This window comes from Buteo buteo, chromosome 25 (genome assembly GCF_964188355.1).
Source record: "Buteo buteo chromosome 25, bButBut1.hap1.1, whole genome shotgun sequence".
NCBI lineage: Eukaryota > Metazoa > Chordata > Aves > Accipitriformes > Accipitridae > Buteo > Buteo buteo.
In genome coordinates, this window is record NC_134195.1 from 11958818 (window position 1) to 11979964 (window position 21147).

General features: G+C 41.0%; 1 protein-coding gene across 4 annotated transcripts in view; it reads left to right on the plus strand.

Annotated features, from left to right (window-relative positions):
- JADE3 (jade family PHD finger 3) overlaps window positions 1-21147 on the plus strand; it is a 67386-nt gene that overhangs the window by 18583 nt on the left and 27656 nt on the right. For 3 of the 4 annotated variants that reach the window (XM_075057280.1, XM_075057283.1, XM_075057282.1), the window contains exons 2-3: window positions 15207-15266; window positions 16391-16473. In XM_075057280.1, coding sequence (XP_074913381.1) covers window positions 15218-15266; window positions 16391-16473 — 132 coding nt within the window. In that variant the 5' untranslated portion in view covers window positions 15207-15217. Of the gene's footprint in view, window positions 1-51; window positions 105-15206; window positions 15267-16390; window positions 16474-21147 lie in introns of all 4 variants that reach the window. The other variant, XM_075057281.1, reaches the window with a different exon arrangement.

Consider the following 21147-nt stretch of genomic DNA (forward strand, 5'->3'; position numbering starts at 1 on the left):
ATGCCTGATGTCACTCCTACTACCTAAATAGCACTCCTTTCGTTTTTTTAGGAGCTTGTGATGTCATCAGCTGAAGCGAAAACATCTACCTCATGACCTGGCATGTAAGTGAAGGAGTAACTGATATTTTAAAAAAAAAAAAAAAGTGTGTGTTGGTGTTTACAATGTGTAAATTGAACCTGTATACTTTCAACATTCAGAAATTGCCTTTTAAATGAAAGCTTTGTCGATTTTAAAGGAATATAAAGTCTTTTAAAGGAGAGGAAGTCATAAAAGAAGCTGTTAACAATGAGGTTCCAGCCTGCAGAACTCCCTGTAATCATTTCATTTAAAATCTATCTTGATGTATCCCATAATACTTGGAAGGCTGGTAGGCATAGATGGAATAATTTTATCTTACTGCAATATTGACACGTGCTGCTTCTATTCCTTTTTATTCTGTGCTTCTTTTCTGGATATAAATTTGATAGTTATGGTGAATACCTACTGTACATGGTGATACCCTTCCTAAAATTAAAAACTCTGGTTATGCCCAAGTTTTAGATTCTTTTACGTACTCAGATACTTCACAGTAAACTTCCTGCAGTTTTGTGACGCTTCCATTTTTTTCCCTTAAGTAAGCAAAAAATTTTCAATCCTCTGCAGAGGCGTTTTCAGAGATTTTTTTTTTTTTTTTTGTCCGCCTGCTCTCTGCTTTTCTTTTATGTGGCTTAAAGGATTAAAGTGCAGTCATTGCTTTGAGGGGCTGATGTCAGCAGTGAGCTGGGTATTCCTAATTAGTGCCAACACCTGTACCTCATTATGAAGCCTCGTTCAAGCTGTCCAGTGAACCGAGGTAGCCGGTCTGTATTGCATGTCTCTAATGTGATTATAAAGCCCTCTCCTGATGCAAGTTTTATTACTTATTCAACTTTTGGACTGATGTGGAAAGTGAAGCTAAGCTGAGCCATTTGGCTGGCTACCAAAGATCGTAAGGAGTGGCAAAGAGAAGGGATGCAGTCATCTCAATTTCAAGACTTCTAGTTCAAAGCTTGCTTCTGCTTGGACTGTTTAGATTAAAAAAAAGGGGGGGGGGGGTGGTAAGGGTTTTTTTTTCTAGTTTTCAGTGTCAGATACTCTGAATTTAGAGACCAGATCTACAGACTCCAGCTGAGCTCTGAACGTCTGAGTGTAGTCGCTATTGTGCATAATCCATTGATTTTTCTGCAAATAGAGCTTTGGCCTTGACTACTCTTGCACCATTGCTTTGTCTTCGAGGGGTCAGGGCTTAGCAATTCTTTTCTACACAAAACCAGCATCGGTCTCTCCTCCCACCTGATTCTGTACTGTTAGCAGGGCTACAATGCAATGTGCTTTGCCACTGCAGTTAGAAAACACAGCCTCAGACAGATTTGACTGAGAATTAATGGCTCAGATGAGATGGATCACTATCATGTTTGGGCTTTAAAGGCAAAAGTTTAAGCATGCTTACTTTTTTCTAGGTAGTTTAAGTAGGTTTTTAAGAGTTTAGCTTACAGAATTCAAGCATGCAGTAACACAATGCTGGCTGCAAGTTTTGGGTTATTTCCCTGTGGGGGAGGAGGGAGACAGAATAACTTCAGATGTGTATCTTGGAAAGGTTTGAGATAATAAACCTGTAAGAATTCACATGAGAACACCATGCTAGTTATCCAGATTTGGAAAAATGGAAGGAAATGGAAATATAGTGGAGTCTTAAACTTCAGACATGGAATTGAAAGTCTAGTTATTAAAGGGATTGAATCTCTGCAGAGTAGAAGAGAACCCAAAAGAAAATCCTGAATGGATAGTGCCCTAAGGTGCGTGTAAGCTATATTTGCACAGCATGTTTGTTTAATTTCTCTTAAAAAAAAAAAAAGGCAACAACTCTAATGCACTGGGAATGATCTAATCTTTTACTTAATCATTTTGACCAAAATAGCTCTCTACAGTGAACAGCGATTAACAAACTCTTCAGGGCAACAGTATGTCAACTGTCAGAATCTCAGAATCTCTGGTGGTTGTGCTCATCATTATCAGACAAGATTCTGATTAACATACTCATTTCAGTATTTACCATGGACCTATAGACCACCTATCTGATCTGTAGTCTACAGATATTGGGTTGGGAACTGATATATTAATAAAATAAAATAAAATTCATCACACAGAGGTGAATTGTTATGAGTAAGTGTCCTGGTTTCGGCTGGGACAGAGTCTCATCTGGTTTCAGATGAGCTCCCTTACTGAATTAGGCCAATCACTGACTCTGATAATGGTCAACAGTGGACACCTAGGGAAAGAAAGCATTATAAAGCTTGTATAGACTCGGTTTCTTGTAAAATTTTGACTTTGGGATTTCCAGCAGATTGACATGACATATTGTGTTTAATAGCCCTTGTCCTCCATTTGCCTAATTCTCTTCAATCTGTTTACTTTTCAACCTCTGCAACATCCCGTAGCACTGAGTTTCTCTAAGTAATTTTGTACAAAATGACTTTTTTTTTCTCTTAATGACTTTCCTTTGAAGTTTGTTCCATAACTTTGTGTGTCCCCTTTCTCCTGCGCAATGAGAAGCAGTGAGTATTCTCTTCATCCTGTTCGCTTCTTTTTACCACTTATGGCAGATCTCTCCTATTCTGTATCTTCCTTTCTCAGCTGGGTAGTCTCCATCTGTTTAATCTCTTACGCTAAAGCCATGGCATGCTTCCCTTACAGCTGTAGTTGAAGGTTCACATTCTGCAAATGCTTTTCTCCGGTGGTGCCGGGGGGGGGAGCTAGAAGATACTCCCTTGCTCTTAGCCCAGATGAGTGATCTACTAGTGTTGCTCATCCATAAAGCTTTCTCCATGTGGCTCAGCGGGTGTAGCAAATGAAACCAGACAGGCTTGTATCGGTGCTTGCTGCTGCTGCTCTTGGGCCTTGCCAGAAGGATGCCTCTCTTGTATCAACGCACAGCTCTCCACGCTGTTCTCCTCCTACAATAGTTTCTGCTATAGCTGATCTGGGAATGCCCAAGGACCCCATTTTTAAAGGCATTCAATTAATGTGTTGTGTTTTCATCTCCTTAAGACCTTTCAGAAGCGTCCCGCAGATGCTGTGGCGCGTGTATTAACTGGGAACCATGGCCGGTGCTGGGGTAGGCAGCAGCGCTCAGCCCCCCGGCAGGGACATCTGAGGGAGCAGATGGACCGTGCCCGAGCTGCTCCTGGGGTCACAGCTTCGGTGTGGATAACCGGTCACTTTTGCTGTTCCAGAGCTGGGGAGGTGGATGGTGGCAGTGGAGTCTCAGGTGGCTTCATTCTCCCATGGCCTGAGCGCAGGTTCAGTTGTGCCCTGTCAGTCGCAGAGCACCTGACAAGCTGTACAGCTGCAGTCTGCCCCCTGCCCTGCAGCTGCGCAGGGTAAGAGCCTGCAGAGAAGGAGACTTCTTTACAGGTTTACAAAAACCTCACTGACCAACTGGAGTTGCGTGTACAAAACATACCGACTGTGCAGGTTTTGCACTGTGTCATGGAGTCTTAAGAGTGACTCTGCTGTAAAGGTGTTTTTGTTTGTTTTGTTCTATTTTATAGTTACATTTTTTGTGGTAACCTCTCCTTTTCTCTCCCTGTTTCTCAGCAGAGATTTTATTACTGCTCTCGACATCATGGGATTCGGGTGCAGCAGCTGCAGCATGTTGTGGGCTCTTACCTATGAATAAAGATGTGGTGAAACACCTCCCTGCTTCCATGGCTTGTAGGCATTTCCATTCTTCCCAGTACAGGAGTGGAGAGTGGACGAAGGGACCTGCTTTGGAGTCAGATTCATTATCTCACACACCTGCAGCTTTGGAAGGTTAGCTGTGATAGCTCCTTATCCTCATAGGATGGAAAGGATAGTATTTTCCTGTACTTTCTGACTCCACCTATTGAAGTACCAGTGTTGTCTGTGATCCACCCTGTGGGTCGGCGCCTTTTTTCCTGTGCCAAAAAAAGCTACCTCCATCTACTTACTCAGCTTTAGCACAGCTCAAGTAGGGCATGCTTTCCACTAGGAACAGTCGAAGGGTGGTGTGCTAGTCTTACTCATTTTAATCTCATTTAGTCAACGGGGAGGAAGAGGAAGGAGGAATTTAGAGTGTTAATGGTCAGTCCTGAGCAGTGTGTCCCCTCATTCAAAAAATATAAAAGTACTTTGGCTTCAACTTTGCTGTCTGATGAGAAATTGAACCTTATGTGGTCTTAAGGATGCATCTCTTGACTGCTTTCTCAAACAAGATGTGGCATTTTAGAAACCTTGGGCAAGTACAATCATCCCTTGGTTCCCATTTGCAGGGTGGCGTCAGCCTCAGTGGGCAAGTTTGCTGTTTATTGTGTCATTGCTGCACCTTGCGTTATGACAGAAAGAAGCAGTAGTTTTTCTTTTTGCTTCTGCTCTGTACGTAAAAAATGGACAAACATCAGTTGGTCACAGTATCTCTTTCACGATGTCTTCTCCCATCTCAGTTTGGTGATTTAGAGAAACCTGGAATAGTATTTATGTTTTTTTATAAATCCATTTTACATCTATCTGACTAAAAGACCCCTCAGTGTCTTTGGTGTGTTGTATATTACAGATTGTAGCACATAACATTAAATTAATTGACTGGCCATTAAAATTAATTTAAAATCATTAGTTATGAAGACAAATTTTGTTGCCTTTTTGAAAAGTTTTTTAAACTAAAAAGAAGTGCTTTAACAAATCTTCTAGTAAATTTTTGCTCATGTTTTGATGTTTTGACATAGAGAACTAAAATAATAGTACAACCACATATAAATGTGTCATGTGAAATGCTAGAAAATACAGTAGGATGTCAGTATTCAACCAATGATTTGGAATATTTCAAATATTATTTTGAGTCCTGGCTCTGACAATACATTCCCTTTAATTGTTTCTGTCCGAAGATCACCTCGGTGCCCTTTTTTTAGTTGAGGAGAACTTTAGCATGCAGATGGTTTATTTTCAACTTGTAAATGAAAACCTTTTCTTGTCAGATGAGGAAAGAAATTATTGACTTATGTTTCCTATAGGAAAATATTTGTGGTTTTGCTTTCTTTTAATCTTTGAGTAGAACGTAAAGACACAACTCAATGTTGCATTTTGCAATCCTTCAGGTTTTGTTAGTGATGCAAAACTTTGCAGCAAAGTGGTTAGCCTCTTCATTATAAGCAAGAAATATCTGAATCAAAACAGATAAAATATTTAATGCAGGCTGCTGTTGTTGATTCTTTTATTATTTGAGATTTAGGAAGAACAAAACAAGAACAGTGAAACCTACTTTAATTTATTTATTAGCAAGTACCAAAAAATTAACTGATTATTTTAAGAAAGTATCTTGCAGGATATGAGAACTCTTGCCTATGCTATTAATAGAAAAGTTGTTTTTCTTAATCCCAAGTAGTGCATACATTTCTAGATCCTTCCTTCTTTGATAATATTTCCTGCCTGTATTCCTAGCTGTGATACTAGTTCCTTACCTGTGTTTTGTCACAAAAGCACGTGTTAGTGCAGCTGGAGAGCAGAGAAACAGGTACAAGTGGGCAACTGCTGCCAGCATCAGGTGGATAGGGCTAAGTGGCAGCTTCACTTGAACTAGTGTAATACTGGTTATTGCCTAATTTTCAGTTAAGTAGTGATGCTTCTCTGTTTGGTGGGGTTTTTTTGTTTTTTGTTTTTTTTTCTCTGTCCCGCCATCGTCCCCCCCCCCCACCCCACTGCGGTGCAATTTCATTGCTGTACAACAGCAGGACAATACTTAGTGACTTAGTGCATTGCAGGGATTTTTCTTCTGTTTGCCTCTGCGTGTGCATCAGCAGGAAGGGCAGTGAGTAGCAGGATTGCAGGATATACGCTTGGGAGACCTGGATGCAGCTGCCTGCTTTGCCGGAGGCTCCCTGCGTGATGTATGGCTGCTCTGCGCCACAGCTCTGAAATGTCAGGGCTTTCAGTGCTTGCTTAACATGAGCTTATCGTGAGGGTAGATACAGTAAAGGCTGCAAAACACTTAGAGCCAAGGTAACGTGAATCATACCAGTTCTTAAAATAGAAAGCCCGGCTAAATGCTCTCTGAGGTTTTTCTGCTCAGTCATATTGGTGAAGCGTGTGCGTGCTGCTCCTGTTTCTCGCTGGCGCTTGGCACGCCCGTGACTGCAGTCTCCTTGCAGATACAGTGCACGTGGCCGTCTTCGGGTGTCGAATCCCCTGGGAGAGCTCCTGGGCAGCCAGCTCCTTGTTTACCCAGCTTAGCACTGGGTGCGATGACCTGAGACTCGTCCGTTTTTGGTAGGAGTACGTCCGCATCAGTCTTTCATCCAAGCGGACGTTGTCCTTAGGTTCGTCTTTGTTGAGTAAGTACACATGGGCTTGTGGGGTTTTCTTTTTTTCTTTTGCCCCTTGGTTATTAGATGCCTCAGTGTTAATGTCAGGTACGAGTTGTCTTCTGAGGGAGCCCTGTAAAACAGACAACACGCTATCAGTAACTGCGTCTTACCTGCCGAGGGCTCTTCAGAGCGGATGAACTCCCCCAGCACACTTAGCTGGGGTAGGTGCTTTTCTGTGACGCTTGGGGCACGTGCGTACTTAGAGGGCTGTATGCGAGCTAGCCCCTGCCTCCTGGGGGTTTCCTTCAGGGATCAGTTAGCTTCTGCGGAGTTTCCAACAGCCTGACAAGAGGTGGTTTGAGGAAGCTGTGATGGCTTCCCTCTGGCGACGTGGCGCTCCTCCCTGCCCTGTGGGCCTGCCTGCCCTGCCAGCCACCTCGACCTCCAGCATTGACCTGCAGTGCGGCGGCCAAGATGGCGGTGCTGCCTGCGTGTTTAAACACCGCTGTGACTTTCCTGCTGGGAACTCGTTCCTCGTTTCGTCGCGCTGGGGGCTTTGCCGCTCCCCCGGGGAGGGCGGCCCGGCTGGCGTGGGCAGAAAGGGAGCGCCGGTGGGGCGTCGTGCCCCCTCAGCCGTGCGCAGGCAGCGATACCGAGCGAGAGCACCGTACCCTGCTGAGGGCCGCAGTTCCCTCTCCTGAGGGCTGTGCCTCTGTTTTAGCGTTGCCCTGACTGGGAGCGATGCCGGGAGGTGGGCTAGGAGTGTTCACCGTGCCGCAGCCAGACAGGCGCGCCTCGGGCACGCGAGCGTGGCGATGCCAGGCAGTGCCGGGATGGTTGTGCTGTTCGGGGGAGGAGGCGCTTTTTTTTCTTCTTTTTTGTTTTATTTTAAAAGCAGACTTTCGCTCAAACTCAATATGGTATTTTGAAGGAAATAATTTTTTGTATGTGTCTGAATCTCTACTGCTGTTTTAGGAAAACACTAGTTCTGTTAGTAAACAGCTGGTGTAAAAGTGTTGTGTTCAGGAGCGGAAAGTAATTACGAGGACTAAAACAGGCAGGGGCAGACCCACATACGCATTGGTGTATCTGCTTGAATCAATGACAGTCTGGTGGTGTTTATTTTTTTAAATTGATTCTGCCTAGATTGGTATCGTCTTCAGGATGCCAGTGCTAAAGCAGCAGTGTTTAATGGGCAGAGATATTTCCTGTCAGCTCGGCCCACCTGTCTGCTCTCTGTACAGGCCAACATGTGCAGCTTGCTTCAAAGATGAAAATAAGGCTGCTCGGTCACTGCCGGGTGTCGAGGAAGCACAGGGAAAAGAGCGCAATTTAATTTCTTTCCAGCCACTGGGAGAGTTTCTGTTGAGGTAATGGTGGCACTGCGTGTGTTACTGGTGACTTGCTCCTCTGAGAAGGATTTCTGATTTTTAACAAGCTGCTTGGCGTGAGGTGATTTAGCTGAAGGCCTCTGGTGGAAATCTTCCCACTCTGCCCTCACGGTGGGTCGACGCACCGATATAGCACTGGAAATTAAAAGCTGCATTTCTGTTTTCAAGGTAGGAAAGGCGGTTGTACTTGCGGTGCGCTGTATTTTATTGTATTGTCAAAGCATGTTATAAATGTGAAGTAGCATCACTTACCCTCTTTTTATGCTCACAGTGCAAAATGATGGGCATTAAGTGCTTTGCATTAGACCGAGTGATGAATCATCATTGCAGAAGGGCACATGAAATGATGTCAGGGTTCCCTTTTGGCCCATAATCCACAAATGAATGTGGGGGGCGGGGGATTATGTTTGGGGTATCTTCATCCTAGTTTTATGGTCTATCAGCTGATTTCAGTCCAGAATTTAACTATTTCAGGGGATAAGTCGTGCTGGAAGATGATATTTTGGACTTTCTGTTCCCTCGCCCCCCCTTTTGGAAACCCATGGTATCTTTGTGGCAGCTGCCGAATTTGCCTTATATAGGTGAGGTAACATATACATCTAGTTGCTATTTTGCACTTCATACAGGCCCATGTTATTAGCCAGATTTTGGTAACATGCGGTTCCTTGCCTACTAGAATTATTTATTTACCTATTGACAAAGGAATTGCCTGTTGCTGGTAGTGCCACTTCTAAAACTTGGCGCATTCCTTCTTTGCTGAATTACAGATTATTATGTCAACCAAGACTTTAGTATGAAATAGTAGCAAGGAAAGTTTTATTTTGTGGTAGGCCCAGTACAGCCTTCAGAGAATAATTCAAGATTTTATTTTTGGGGGAAGGGGAGGGTAGGATAGATGTGGTCACTCTGTTATGGGGTTCTTAAGCAGTATAGGGGTATATTATTAATTTTTTAAATTTTTCTGGTTAGAATGAAATAAAGAAGCAATGTTACTTCTTTTGCTGAACTTCCTTTTCTGTGAATTGTTTAACCTTTCAAACCTTTTCAGTGCAGCAAATATTGCTAACCCAAGTTTCATGTGGGTGTTTTTTCCAGTTTATATAGCCTTTTTGTGAGATTGGATAGGATATTAAAAATAATAATAAAAAACCCAAACACAAGTGATCTCTCTTCCTCTAGTTATTTGAAAGGTTGTATTAACTCTACTCATATTTCGTAATTTCCCTGGCAGTTGACTGTGAAATTTGACCTATTTAAATGGTTTTACTGTACTACATTTCCTGGAGACCTTTCAAGATAATTTGCTTCCTAATCTAAATTTAACAGTTACATAAACCACATTTTGGAGACTTGGAAATTTCTACCTACTGCCTCTGCTTTTTTTTTTTTTTTTTTTTTTTTTTGTAGACAAGCCATATTGTAAAAACGTAAGTACAGAATTTTAATCTAAGATTTGCATGTAGCTTGTCATTTGGTTTTCATACATAGCTGCTGTTTTTCTTTTTAATAAGATAAAGAAAGTAGGTTATTTTTTGTCCCACTTGAAAGTTTCCTTAGTGCTGTGGCCAATTCCATTTTTGTCAGTCTATTTTAAAATGTGAAGAAATAAAATTTCACAGGTCTAGGATATGTTTGTGTTACAGTTCCTTGAATTTCTTGGTTGCCTTTTCCTTCTGTATAGGTCTTAACAGGTACTGAGGAGCGTGTGGATATGTTTAACCTTTCTCTGCAACAAACCGAAGCCAGGAAGGAAGGACTGCTACTCCTTGGAGATACTGTTTTGTTCAGAAATCTTGGCTGGATTTAAGGATTCATTTTGTACGCTTGTCACTGATGTCTTGTCTAATATGCTGTGCGAATTCAGACTCTGAGATACCTTATCCTTCTTTCTGCTAACTCTGTTAGTGATGAACTATGCTGAGGAATGTGTCAGAACAAGAGGATAAACTTAATAGTTTATTTGGTAAATTTATTTGTTTACTCTGACACAAACTGAAAAGGGAAAAATGTTTATTGCTGTTGTATCTGCAGGTATTTGAAATGGGTTTTTGCTTTGAATAAGGCTCTGAAATTTTGTTAACCGTCTGCTGTTTACATATGCTGCTTGACTGATTTTTTTGAGTAATGCACGGTAACTAGCTTTTCAGAAATGGGAAGTGCCGTAAGTCAGTGCCACATTGATTTTTTTTTTTTTTTTCCTCGGGGAGAGGAGAGAATGGTGGTAGAGGCAAGTGGCTGTTTCTTGTTCTCTTCAGCAGTGCAGATATTTGTGAATAACCAAAAAGGAGCAAACATGATTTAGAAATCATTAATTACAAAACATCCCCCCTAGATTTTTGGAAATACCAGTGTTACCCTTTCAGTCAGATTCTTGCATGTGCTGGCTGATATGTGGATTACTCATAGCTTGGAATCCATGTTTAATTTCAGCCAGGTGAGTGCAGGGTGGCATTTTCCTGTCTTTCATTGAAAGCACAGTGATGTGCTGGATCCAGCATTGGTTTTGGCTCCAGGGCAAAATTCCCAATATGGGCAGCAGTGATCGGGAAGCTGGGGAAATGCTGTCAGCCTGACGTTGCTGCCAGTGGCTGAGGAGAGTGCATTTCCTGGGGTTATTTTTGGTTGTACACCCGAAGGGTTCAGAGCATCTTGATCTGCGTTCGGTGTTTAGGTGATGGCAGGGAATGAGGCCGATTTCTCTTTTTTTTTAAGTTGTGTTTTTTGTCTTAAGCTGTTGTGAGCAGATCAGGGATATGCACGCAGCCATGACCTGACAAGTCAGAATTGCGACAGGTGTGCAATATGCTTCAAGTTTAGGAACTGCTCTGGTAATTGATACTAAAAATGATGCCAGAAAATGCTCCATTGCAATAATTGCCTGGAGAGTTGAGTATGTTTTTGCTTCTGACATGGTGATTTCTTAATGTCACTCCTGTATTTTAATTTTCATTTAAAAGATCCCTGACGGTGAGCATCTTTGGAATTTAGATATCTTGTCATACAAGTGATTGATCAGCTATTAGTCCTTCTGTGGATTTGGCAGGGGGGGGAGGCAAAACCTGCTTTAGATCAAGGGATGTTATGTTCTTATTTTTAATGACCATTTTTAAGGTAATCTGTGCTTGACCATAAGGCTTGAGCAGATTTTGAATCCACAGCCAAAGCACCCCTACTTACCTTTTAAGGGAGTGAGAATCGTTACTCAGTGACTGGGAAATGAGGGTTTTCTTGGGGCTTTTTGGGGAGGCGGAGCCACTTTCTTCTTTCACTCTGCGACAACACTTCACTGTTGAGTTGCTTTACACTCCTTGTTTTTCTTCGCTTGTACATTGGGACTGCTAGAAAGTTTAAACTTTTCTAAACTGTTAAAACTAAGTTATCAAAATTAAAACAAAGTTCAACGTGCACATTTGCAAAATGCCTGGATGAAGATAAAGGGAGTGGAAGGAGGCTGATGGTTTTAGCTGCTCGCTGTATGGCGTTTCCATCATGCTCCTAATGACGGCTCATCTTTTCTTACCTCTTTTTTTCTTTCTAAGTAGCATCTATTTGAGACTGTTTTCTAAATTTCTTTTTGAACAAGTCTGTGGAAAAAAGTATTTCTTATGTATTATAAAAAATTTACTGAATTTTTCATTTTGTGTGTAAAAATAATACTATTTACTTGATTCTCTTTTGGTCTTGCCACATGCCACTCATTATACTGATACTCTGAGGTAGGAGAAGGGCACTGGCATTCTCATGAATTTATTTCTCACTTTTTCAGTAAGTCTTGATGCACACTTTGAAAAAAATTAATTGTGCTCCTTTATTCTAGGCTTTGTTGTCACCATAGTTTTCAGAGGCGAAGTTAGAAAAGGGGCAAAACTAGGTAATATAAGAGATTGTACCCATTTCTGTGGCAATTTTGGTTCTGCTTGTTTTGTTTGTGTTTTTGATGTGCATGGATTGCCCATTCTTTCTACATTTAGCACTTTTAGGGATATATGTGTGTGTATTTATTTTATTTTAACTTCTTCACGGTGCTTTGCAAGTGATAAAACATAAATGTGATGGAAGAAGCAGGAATTGAGGCACAGGGCTGCTTGCAGCCTTGCTCTGGATTGTATCGCCTGGCTAGCAGTATTGTCTGAAGCTGAGGGACAAACTGGAGGGTGCCAGACTGCTTTGGGGGGAATTAGACTGAAGCTGGGAAAGGTTGACATTGGTTTCCATGTTGCAGGGTCTGGCTTTGCATCTCCTGTCTTTCTGAACTGAGCAGCTGCCGATTCTTCCACATTCTGCAAAGGCAGGTGAAGGAGTGAGATGGGAGTTTTAGCAGGAAATTAGTGTTACTTTGGGATCCCTCTGTAATGGCTAGGGAGCAGAAACATCATTAGTGAGCCTTTCTGATGAGCCCTCCTGCTTTGGGGTGGAAGTGAGCTGGAAGTTTTGTGGCAGTCCTAGTGTATGCAAGGGTACAGCAAAGGAGTCCCCTATTAAAAACAAAAGTGAAGCCCCCTGCAGAGGTGGTCCTGTTGAATGATGCTGAGGCTGTTACTTCTGCATCATGTAGGGACATACAGTGAACTTGTAGCATGTTGGTCACTTCAATAATGTGTCTTAGCACAGCACACCTGTGATTTGTTGTAGCTTTATGGGCTCTTATTCACTGTTGTGGTTAATATTGCTGCAAAAAAATCAGGCAGGAATCCAGTGTTGTTACTATTCAGGGCTTTTACCCTGAGTTCCTGCTTTTTCTGTTTGTCTGCTATGATGGAGGTGTAAATCTCTTGCCTGAGCTGCTACAAATTCACTTCTCAAATACAACTATTTAATTTTTTTTATTATTTTTTTTTATTTTTTAGTTTCAGTTTGTTGGGTTTTTTTCTCCTATGCAGTTGTTGGCAGGGGTGTGCTTTCGGCGTGGAAGTTCTTGTTACGCTTGCTGTTTCTGTGTAAGTTGTCTTTGAAGTAGCCATCTCCTCTCTGCTTTCCCAGTTGTCCAAGCAGAAATCTAGGCTTCCTGGGTGTTCCCTCCTGCAGTTGTCTGTCTCAACCTAGTGTTTGACCCTACATTAATTGAATGTTCATGTTGTGCACTGCAGATAGCTGTCTTTAGTACGGAGTGAAAAGGTTTTTATTGCTGCGTGTTTATATAGACTATAAGAGATGAGAATTGCCTGCCATAAGCTTTCAGCACCTTTTAACAACTGCTCAAAAATTCATCTGAACATAAAAAAAGCAAGCAGCAGGCACTTGCATTTCTTGCTAAGAAATGGAAGCGAGGAATACTGCTCGGCACACCTAGATGCGTCTTTTCATCGTCTCCCAAGTTCTTGTAACGTGCCTGATGGTCTGTAAGCCAGGACTGTTTGGAATTGAAGACTGCCAGGCAGAGAAGGTGTTGCCACGGGCAGAACCTGCTGCTTTTTAGGGAGGGTTGTATGCTCCGGGGTGCTGGGTTTGGCTGCTGGAGTACAAGCTCTCAAAATAGGTAGTACTGTTTTATTTGCTCTTCATTAAAGTCAATGCCTTTAAACTTAATGAGTTGGCAAGGTGAAAGTAGTCTTCTAGTCCTTCCCCCACTACCCAGCAGTTAACTTCAAGCCTGGTGCCCCCAAAACATGCACGAAGAGAAGCCCTTTGGCCCAAGTGCCTTCTACCTGTCAAACAGCTTTTGCCTAAGAGATTCATAGAAGTTTCTTCATCTAAGTGGTGCCTGCACAAGCCACCTGATATTGCTAGCTGGAAGTGAAGTCCTGCAGTGTTTTGGGTATTTTGCTTTTGATTTTGCTTTTCTGTTGAACATTGGTCTTTGTATACTGTGCGGCTGCCTTGCGTCCCCAAGTTTGCTTGAGCTGTGAGAAGGTGAATTAATGTGAAATTAATTGTTATGTAATGGGAGTTTATAGCTTGCTTAAGTGATACAAATGACACCTTTTGATGTCCCATCCTGTTGACCACTGTGTCCATCTGTCCTCCCCCCAGGTTAAATATCTGACTCAGAAGTTCTGTGTCTACCTGCTTGAAAACTGCAGGCATCACTTCCTTTTTCAACTTGCAGGAGTGTGGTCAATGTCTTTTTATAACAGATAAATCAAAAGGATTGTTTTAAACTTTGAGTGATCATTGCATTTAGATTCAGTAAACTCACTCCCCTAAATATAAAGGCTGCTGAAAATTTCCACTAAATTAAACACTTGTGCTGCAAACAATTCAATTGCAATCTCTTCAAAGCCTTTGGGCAGGCTTCTCTTATCTGGAAATCTTGTTTATCCCATGGTCTTTGGATAAGCTCAAGACCTGTTGTACAGTAACTAATGTGGAGGGTTTATCAAATGGTCTATTCAACTGTGTTGCTTTTTTTAACGGTATGTGGTTTTGTTTAAGAAATGAAGCTGCTTACATTTCAGGTGTGGCCAGGCTAGCACTTCTAATACTGCAGGCATTTCAGGTTCAGCTGTCTGTAACCTACTTGTGCCTATCTTCTGCTTAAAAAAAAAAAAAAAAAAGTTGTCATCTATTTTTGCAGAATCATTTTTTACTTTTCTCTAATGATTTGCTCATTCAACCCATTAGAAAGATAGAGGTGATTTTCATCTATTAATTGTAAACGGATATTGGGGTTATTGGTTCTTAGTTAACGAAAGTAACATTGAATATTATAGAATGGCAGTATTTATAAAAATGTATATGGATTTCTGTGGGCACTTGTTTAGAGATACAGCCGATCACTTTTTTGATCTTTCTTTTATTAAGTAGAGGTGCAGAATTTTCTTCTTCCCATTCTCTGTATGTGTTATATGTTAAAAAATCAATTTCAAAAAGCTCAATACTTTTTTTTTTAATGGAACTGGTGCAGTGCCATGGAAGTATTTCTCAGTGATACCCTTGATCACATCTCAAACTTCTGAAAACCACATTTCTTGTGTACTAAGTGGTGATCAGATGATTTAAATTAAATGGCATCAGTCACCATTTTCTGTGATTGTCCCTGTTTAAAATCTGCCTCTTGTTTTGCATGGATGCCTCTGGGGGTTTTTTTGCCTTTTTTAAAGTGAGTTATACTTCTCAATCCTTGCCTTGCTGTGCATCCACCTTATTTCCTGGCCTCCACCCGTCTCTCAGCTAGCGACTGCCACCATGGCAACTCTTCCTCTGGCTGAACAGATGGGACATTGAGTCTCCTCCGAGAGCAGAGCACCGCTCACGCCCTGCCGGGAATCAGCTGGCGGGTTGCTCTCCTTTCTGCAAAATTTAAAGCAAGCTCTGCCCAGCAGAGGGATACTGGTTTTGAGGGTGCTCAGTTTCATAAATAATACTGTGGTCTAACAGTTGCTTGCAGAAATAAAACGTAGTGGCTGAACTGGGATTATTTCTGTGCCTGAAAGCTCTTCAGAGGAGCTTTGCCTTTAGTGCAAAGAGCTTGGCATCAGCCAGCAGCCAGTGATTTTCTGGTAGAATGGTTGCCATCAACTTTTTTTTTTCTCTTTAGGATGCGTCAGGATGAAACGCCACAGGCATCTAAGCACCAGTGACAGTTCAGACAATGAGAGTAAGTAATACCTACTAGTTTTTCTTTGGTCTATCACCCCCTTGTGGTTTCCTTCTGTGGTTTGAGGGCAAACTGTTTCACCTCTTATAATTAAAAAAAAATGTTTCTTGCTTGATTTCTTCTTGCGTTCTGTGGTCTTTGGTGTTCTGAATCCTGTTACAGGAGCAAAGTGAGGTGAAGGATCCTGTAAACCTGGGGGGAGTTTTGAGTCTACTTAGAATTTGAAGAGCAACTTGTATGTCTTTCCCTTTCAGAGCTGGGAAAAAGAAATCTGTAATTCAAGGGAAATTTTACTGTCCAGGTTCCTAATTTGCTGCCTTTTTTTTTTTTTTTAAGTCCTGTTGTCTCTTGTTGTGCAGAGCCTCGACTTTTACAATTGCTGGAGGTGGCAAGCTTTTTGAGCATTAGATATGTTAAGAGTTATATATAAGATAGAGCTATAACAAGTGTATTGATTGTTATGTTATCTTATACTGGTTCTTGATCTGTTCCACCTTGGTCTGTTATACAATTTAGTAAAGTTATATTTTAAATGTTCCTTGGCACAGATCTGCCTGAGCTTGCATCTTCCCATGATATGGAAGGGGTTTGTTTGTTTCTTATAAACCTGTGCCTAATAACTCTATACACAGTGATACATTGTGATTTTCATTTCAAGTCATCAGTGTATCCTATACTGAAGTAACATTTTGCCCGGAAACGTCTAGACATCACACTATAATTTTTTGCATCTCTCACCAGCATGCTTTAGTATCACTGCTTTTTTGGGTATTTTAGCACTTGCAAACTCTGTCCTTGGTTTTATTCCTCCTTCCACTTTGTTAGAAAGGAAATGAAGGAAAGTGGTCTGCCTGCTTGTTTCTGTTTACTCATGCTTGTATTGGGCAGAGTGGAATGTACCCATAAACTCAGTGTGCTGTGGTTTTACAAAGAGTGGAACAGGAAGAGCTGTAATCAAGCCTACAGACTGCCTAAGAGTTTTTTGCCCACATCGTGTAAAAAAATTATGATAATTCAAGAGATTGGAGTGCCTTGTGTTATGCTGAAAAATTAAATGAATTGAAACGAGCCATAATGGTCCTCTTTTCTTTTTCTTTCTTTTTTTTTTTTTTTTTTTTTAACAGGTCCTTCCACTTCCTTTTCTTCTTGTTCTAAATACAGGAGCAAGTCAAAAACACCAGCAAATGAACAAAAGAAACCTGCTGAGGTAAGAACCAAGGTTAAAGATTGGTCGCTGGTAGTTTTTTGTCATGTAGTTTTTCATGTTTCTAAGCCTTGAAATTGTGAGCTTTGAACTAGTGCCAGTGAGTCCTTTTGTCACCTGTCAAATTCTCCGTGAAACTGTGTTTTCCCCACTGCGTGACTATTATAGGAGCTCTGGTGTTTGATGTCCCAAAATGACTTATGGCATTTGCAGACAGTAACATGTAGTTCTTTCTTCCCCTGAAATTTTGTCTCATTTTGAAACTGAAAAAGCTGGGATGGTCTTACGATCTGAGAGCATGCCACAGAAAGAAGTGGTTCATGTCTATGTATGGGAAGGATACATTCTTTCTGCTTTAGGATAAAACAGTGGGACACTTAAGTGGACAGGATATGTATGAATAGTGCTTACTCATCTTCTACCACTTTCTCACTCTTGGCTTTTATCTTCAACAAAGCTTTTTTACTCTGCTATCCCCACCTGTTTAGGACCTCAACACCTATCACCACTGTCACTGGGTCTGTATTGACCGATTGAATAAATTGGCATTTATGTACAATCCAGTGCTCAAATCCATCCTATCAGCCATTCCATTGGTAGGTGATTTTGGGGAGGATTTGTTGACTGCCTTCTCCAGATTTGAAACTTGCTTTCTTAAGGGCTGAAGTCAGATAATAACTGTGAATGGGAGAAATGTTTCTTGTAGCTAATTCCCCTTACTTGTTATCACATTCCCTCCAAATAAGTCTTTCAACATGCTGGTATGACTGTTGATGCCAGAGTTTACTAAAAAAAGACTGATAAAACCCACTTTGCTTCTCTAGAATTTAAAGCTGAGAGTTATGTCCCAGAAGAAATTTTGTAAAATATATCAGCAGCTTTTTACCTGCTTGGATACTACTGTGATAGGTTGTGTAAACTACATAGATTGTGCTCATACAGCAGAAGCTATTCAGCAAACATACTTCATGTTTCTTTTCTAAATGCTGCTAACTAGATAAGTTTGGTTTGGTAAGAACAAGGTAAAATGTTACAGAACATGTCCTTTCTTTGGAAGCTTAATTTTTTATCACAAGTTAATTGGAGAAAACTCAGTGCTTCATTTCTAAAAGAAAATCTTGCATGAGTGTTTCAATAAAAGCAAAATGGGCCAGAACTAGCTATATAATGTTTAATTTACAGCCACCAAGGTTAAGAAAAGCCTACTATGCTTTTTACCTTTAAAATGTTGGTCTGAGGATTATGGTTCTGTAAGATTTTAATCTTAAAACAGTTTATGGCTACTGAGGTCTTGTAATTGTTGCTGATGTTTGCCTAGGCAGTAGCTTTGTTACTAGCCAAGCTGGGCAAATGGGAACTGAAACGCATAAACTGCCAGACTTGTTGCTGTTTCAAATACACTTTAGTGCTTGTCCCTTACCAGTCCTTTCTTTCTGCCCAGCCATCCAGCTTTCTTCTTGTATCTCTTCCTCTTAGGGGATTGTCCTATTACAGTTTTCTTTGCCTTTGCTCCATGCTGTCTTTATGTGCATATGTCCATTATAAACAATAATGAAGATGTTGTCCATGTATTACAGCATACAAGTGTTCTGTTTACATAACTTCTAGGAATTAAAATGAGCAGTATTTTCAGTTCCTTCTCTTGAGATCTTCACTGCTTCTGTCTGTTCCAAGGGAAAATCTTGAGCCCTTTAGTGCTTCAAAATACAAAACTTTGAAGAACAAAATCTGGAATATACTCTTGGAATTAAAAAAGTGTATGTCATAACATCATCCTTCCAGTAATACTGGCATCTTTTTGTCATCTTTCATTTAAGATCCCCCTCCTAGAAAAAAAGAAGAAAAAAAAAAAAAAAAGAAATCTCAAACCTTAGAGTATGTCCTCTTCTGGAGGAGTGTCCCAAGTACAATATTTAAAAGAACCCTCAAAAAAAAAAAAAAAAATTCCTCTAAGAAAAGGAATGGAAGGGAAGGTGACAGTAGTAGTCTCTACTGCTTGCACATAAGACTCTTGGCTATCCTTCTAGTTTTTCCTTTCCTTCTGCTAGAAGCAAGCACTCCTTCCAAACCCTTGAAAAGCATATGCTGGAGAGTGTATTACATGAAATGTTGTTGTCAGCAGAGCATTGAAATGGATTATTTATGCACCAAGTGGTGACAAGGTTGTAAAGCAAAGACTGGAAAGAGACCCCACCACACACCCTTCCAAAAATCATGTTGTAATTCCACAAGTTTTTGTAGTAATAGTTGTCTAATATCTCTTAGATGGAAATTTAAAATTTCAGGCTGACAGCATCCCTTTAGCAAGGGCTCTCTTTAACAAGTTGGCATTGCTCTCCTTTCATTCACCTCTGCTTGCCAGGCAGCAGGCTGTTTCTTGAGTTACTGATGCAGAAAATCTAAAAGGTCAAATCTCTAAATAGCTGTTTGGGAATATTTTTGCTCGTGGTCTTCATACATTAATTTTTCTTCCATGCCAGGAAGCCTGGCTTTCTCAGTTAAATTGCATGTAAATACATAGGCTTTTTTCCACTTCCTCAACCATGTCTAGCATAACTCAAGTACCTGGATTCTCTCTCCAAATAAAAGCTTGGTTTTGGTATTGTGACCAACAAGCAAGTTAGTATCTGTCAGTTGCTTCACGGGACTTGTCTGTATGTGCCATAGTCCTCTGTGGTCACCTATAAAAAATGACCAGTGGCTGCAGTTGAGGACTGCTCTGCCTTGAATTGCCTCCCAGCCGCTTCAAAATCGAGGCGGGTGCGGGGATGGCCTCAGCGGAGCAAGGTTGTCTGGTGTTAACTGCAGGGCAAAGGGATGCAGTGTTAGAGTGCAAATGTCAAAGCCCATTCCCAGAGTCTGACTTACCCCAGGGGTTTACATCAATGCAGAAGGGATGTTACTGGGTCAGACCTGGGGTCCACTTACTCCATTCTCCTCCTTGGAGAAGAAGGTGAGAACAAGGCAAGCCTGTAACAATGCTTCTTCAGACCATGGTGTTTCTCTAGGTAATTTCAAAGGCAAGACTGTGACTCTTTCTTGGTGCTCCCCTTCCGGATTACAATCTATCACAAACTACTGAAATGGTGACTTAAAAATTCTGCTATCTGGTTAACTTTAGCATTTACTTTGAATAAGTGAATTGTGTTAGGATTACAGGCATACTAGTAGTATAAATCCTAACAGTTTTTCAGACCTTTATGATGATGTTGGCCACATGCCATTTGTGGTGTTGCCCCTCACAGATTTAAATGTAGACGGGAGGGGCTCGCGGGCCTAAGCAGTAGGCTGTGTGGGAGTAGCAGGGCAGGAGGCATTTGGATGTCTGGCTCAGCATGAAGTCTGTACTTTGCAGTTTCCTGTCTCTGTGGAAGCTGCAGCAGAAAATGATGGCAGAGTAGTTGGAATCATTTTTGCAGGGAAAACTATTAGCTGGACCGTCCTGAATGACTGACCGTTTCTTTTCCCTTAGGCTAGCAGGGTCACAAAAGAGCCTAAGAGATCTTTATGATGCTCAAGCTCATATGTATTTGTTTTGGTCCTCTCTTCCTCTTGAAACTGTAAAGGAGTTAAGTCAGCATTGTGCTTTTTTTTAACCCTTCCCATACAAGATGGCAGTATTTTACCTCTCTTTGCAAATAGGGTTTCGAATCTCTTAGCAATAGTAGTTTTTAATCCCTCATTGCTGATAGCGACAGCTGTGTTATGTGAAATGTAGCTTGTCTTCTACAAGTAAATGATCTGTTTTCATTACTTAGGTATGTGAAACTTTTTTTAGTGGTATTTAACTGCCACATAAATCGTAGGTCTTGATCCTGAGGAGCACCCTGTAAGACTAGACTCTTGGCAGAAAATGGATTATTTTTGCAGTTTGAAAGTGGTTGGTTTTGTTTTGTGAATGAATAGGCAGCATGATTAAATCATATTGCTTTGCATGTACTATTTGTAATAGAATAGGAGACTGTTACCTTTATGCGCATGCTTACCTTAGAAAATTCTGAATTAACTTGGACATCTGTACAGGCTTCTCAAGACCTCTGGCAAACGTGCCTTATGTGTTTCAATGAGCTGCTTTCTAGTCTGCTTGGGTTAACTAATTAAAAAAAAATTACAATACTTTTATGTAAGTCAGCGGTGCAACCTCATTGGTTATTTTTATAATCTTTATTTGCTTAGAGATGCTGTCTCAGACTATTTGAACTCTTTAGCAAGAGGTGACCCGAGTGCATAAGGGCATGGAAAAACTTGCTTGTGAAAAGGCTGAGCTATTTTACCTTCAGAAGTGAATGAGCAGGCGTTACAGTAAGGTATGAATGGTCTGGAAACAGCACACCTAGAGCTTCAGTCCTGCCTGTCCTTGTGATGGAAGAAATGGGGAGGAAGGGCAGGGGGGGCAGCAGTGAATGAGGCCAAAAGTTAGGAAATCTGTAGCTATTAAAAGGATATCCTTTCCATGCATTATGTAATTAGACTGTGAAGCTCATCTGCTACAGGAAGTTGTCGAGACTGAGAATTGAACAAGATTATCATCTGTCCAATTCCTTTTTTAATGAGTACAGATTTTTCTAAATATCTGTATAAATTAATACCATTTAAAAAATTGATTGTTAGGATTAATCCCCAAATCCAAAGCTTATGTCTGATTAGCAACCAGAAGGAAACTTGACGTGTTTTTGC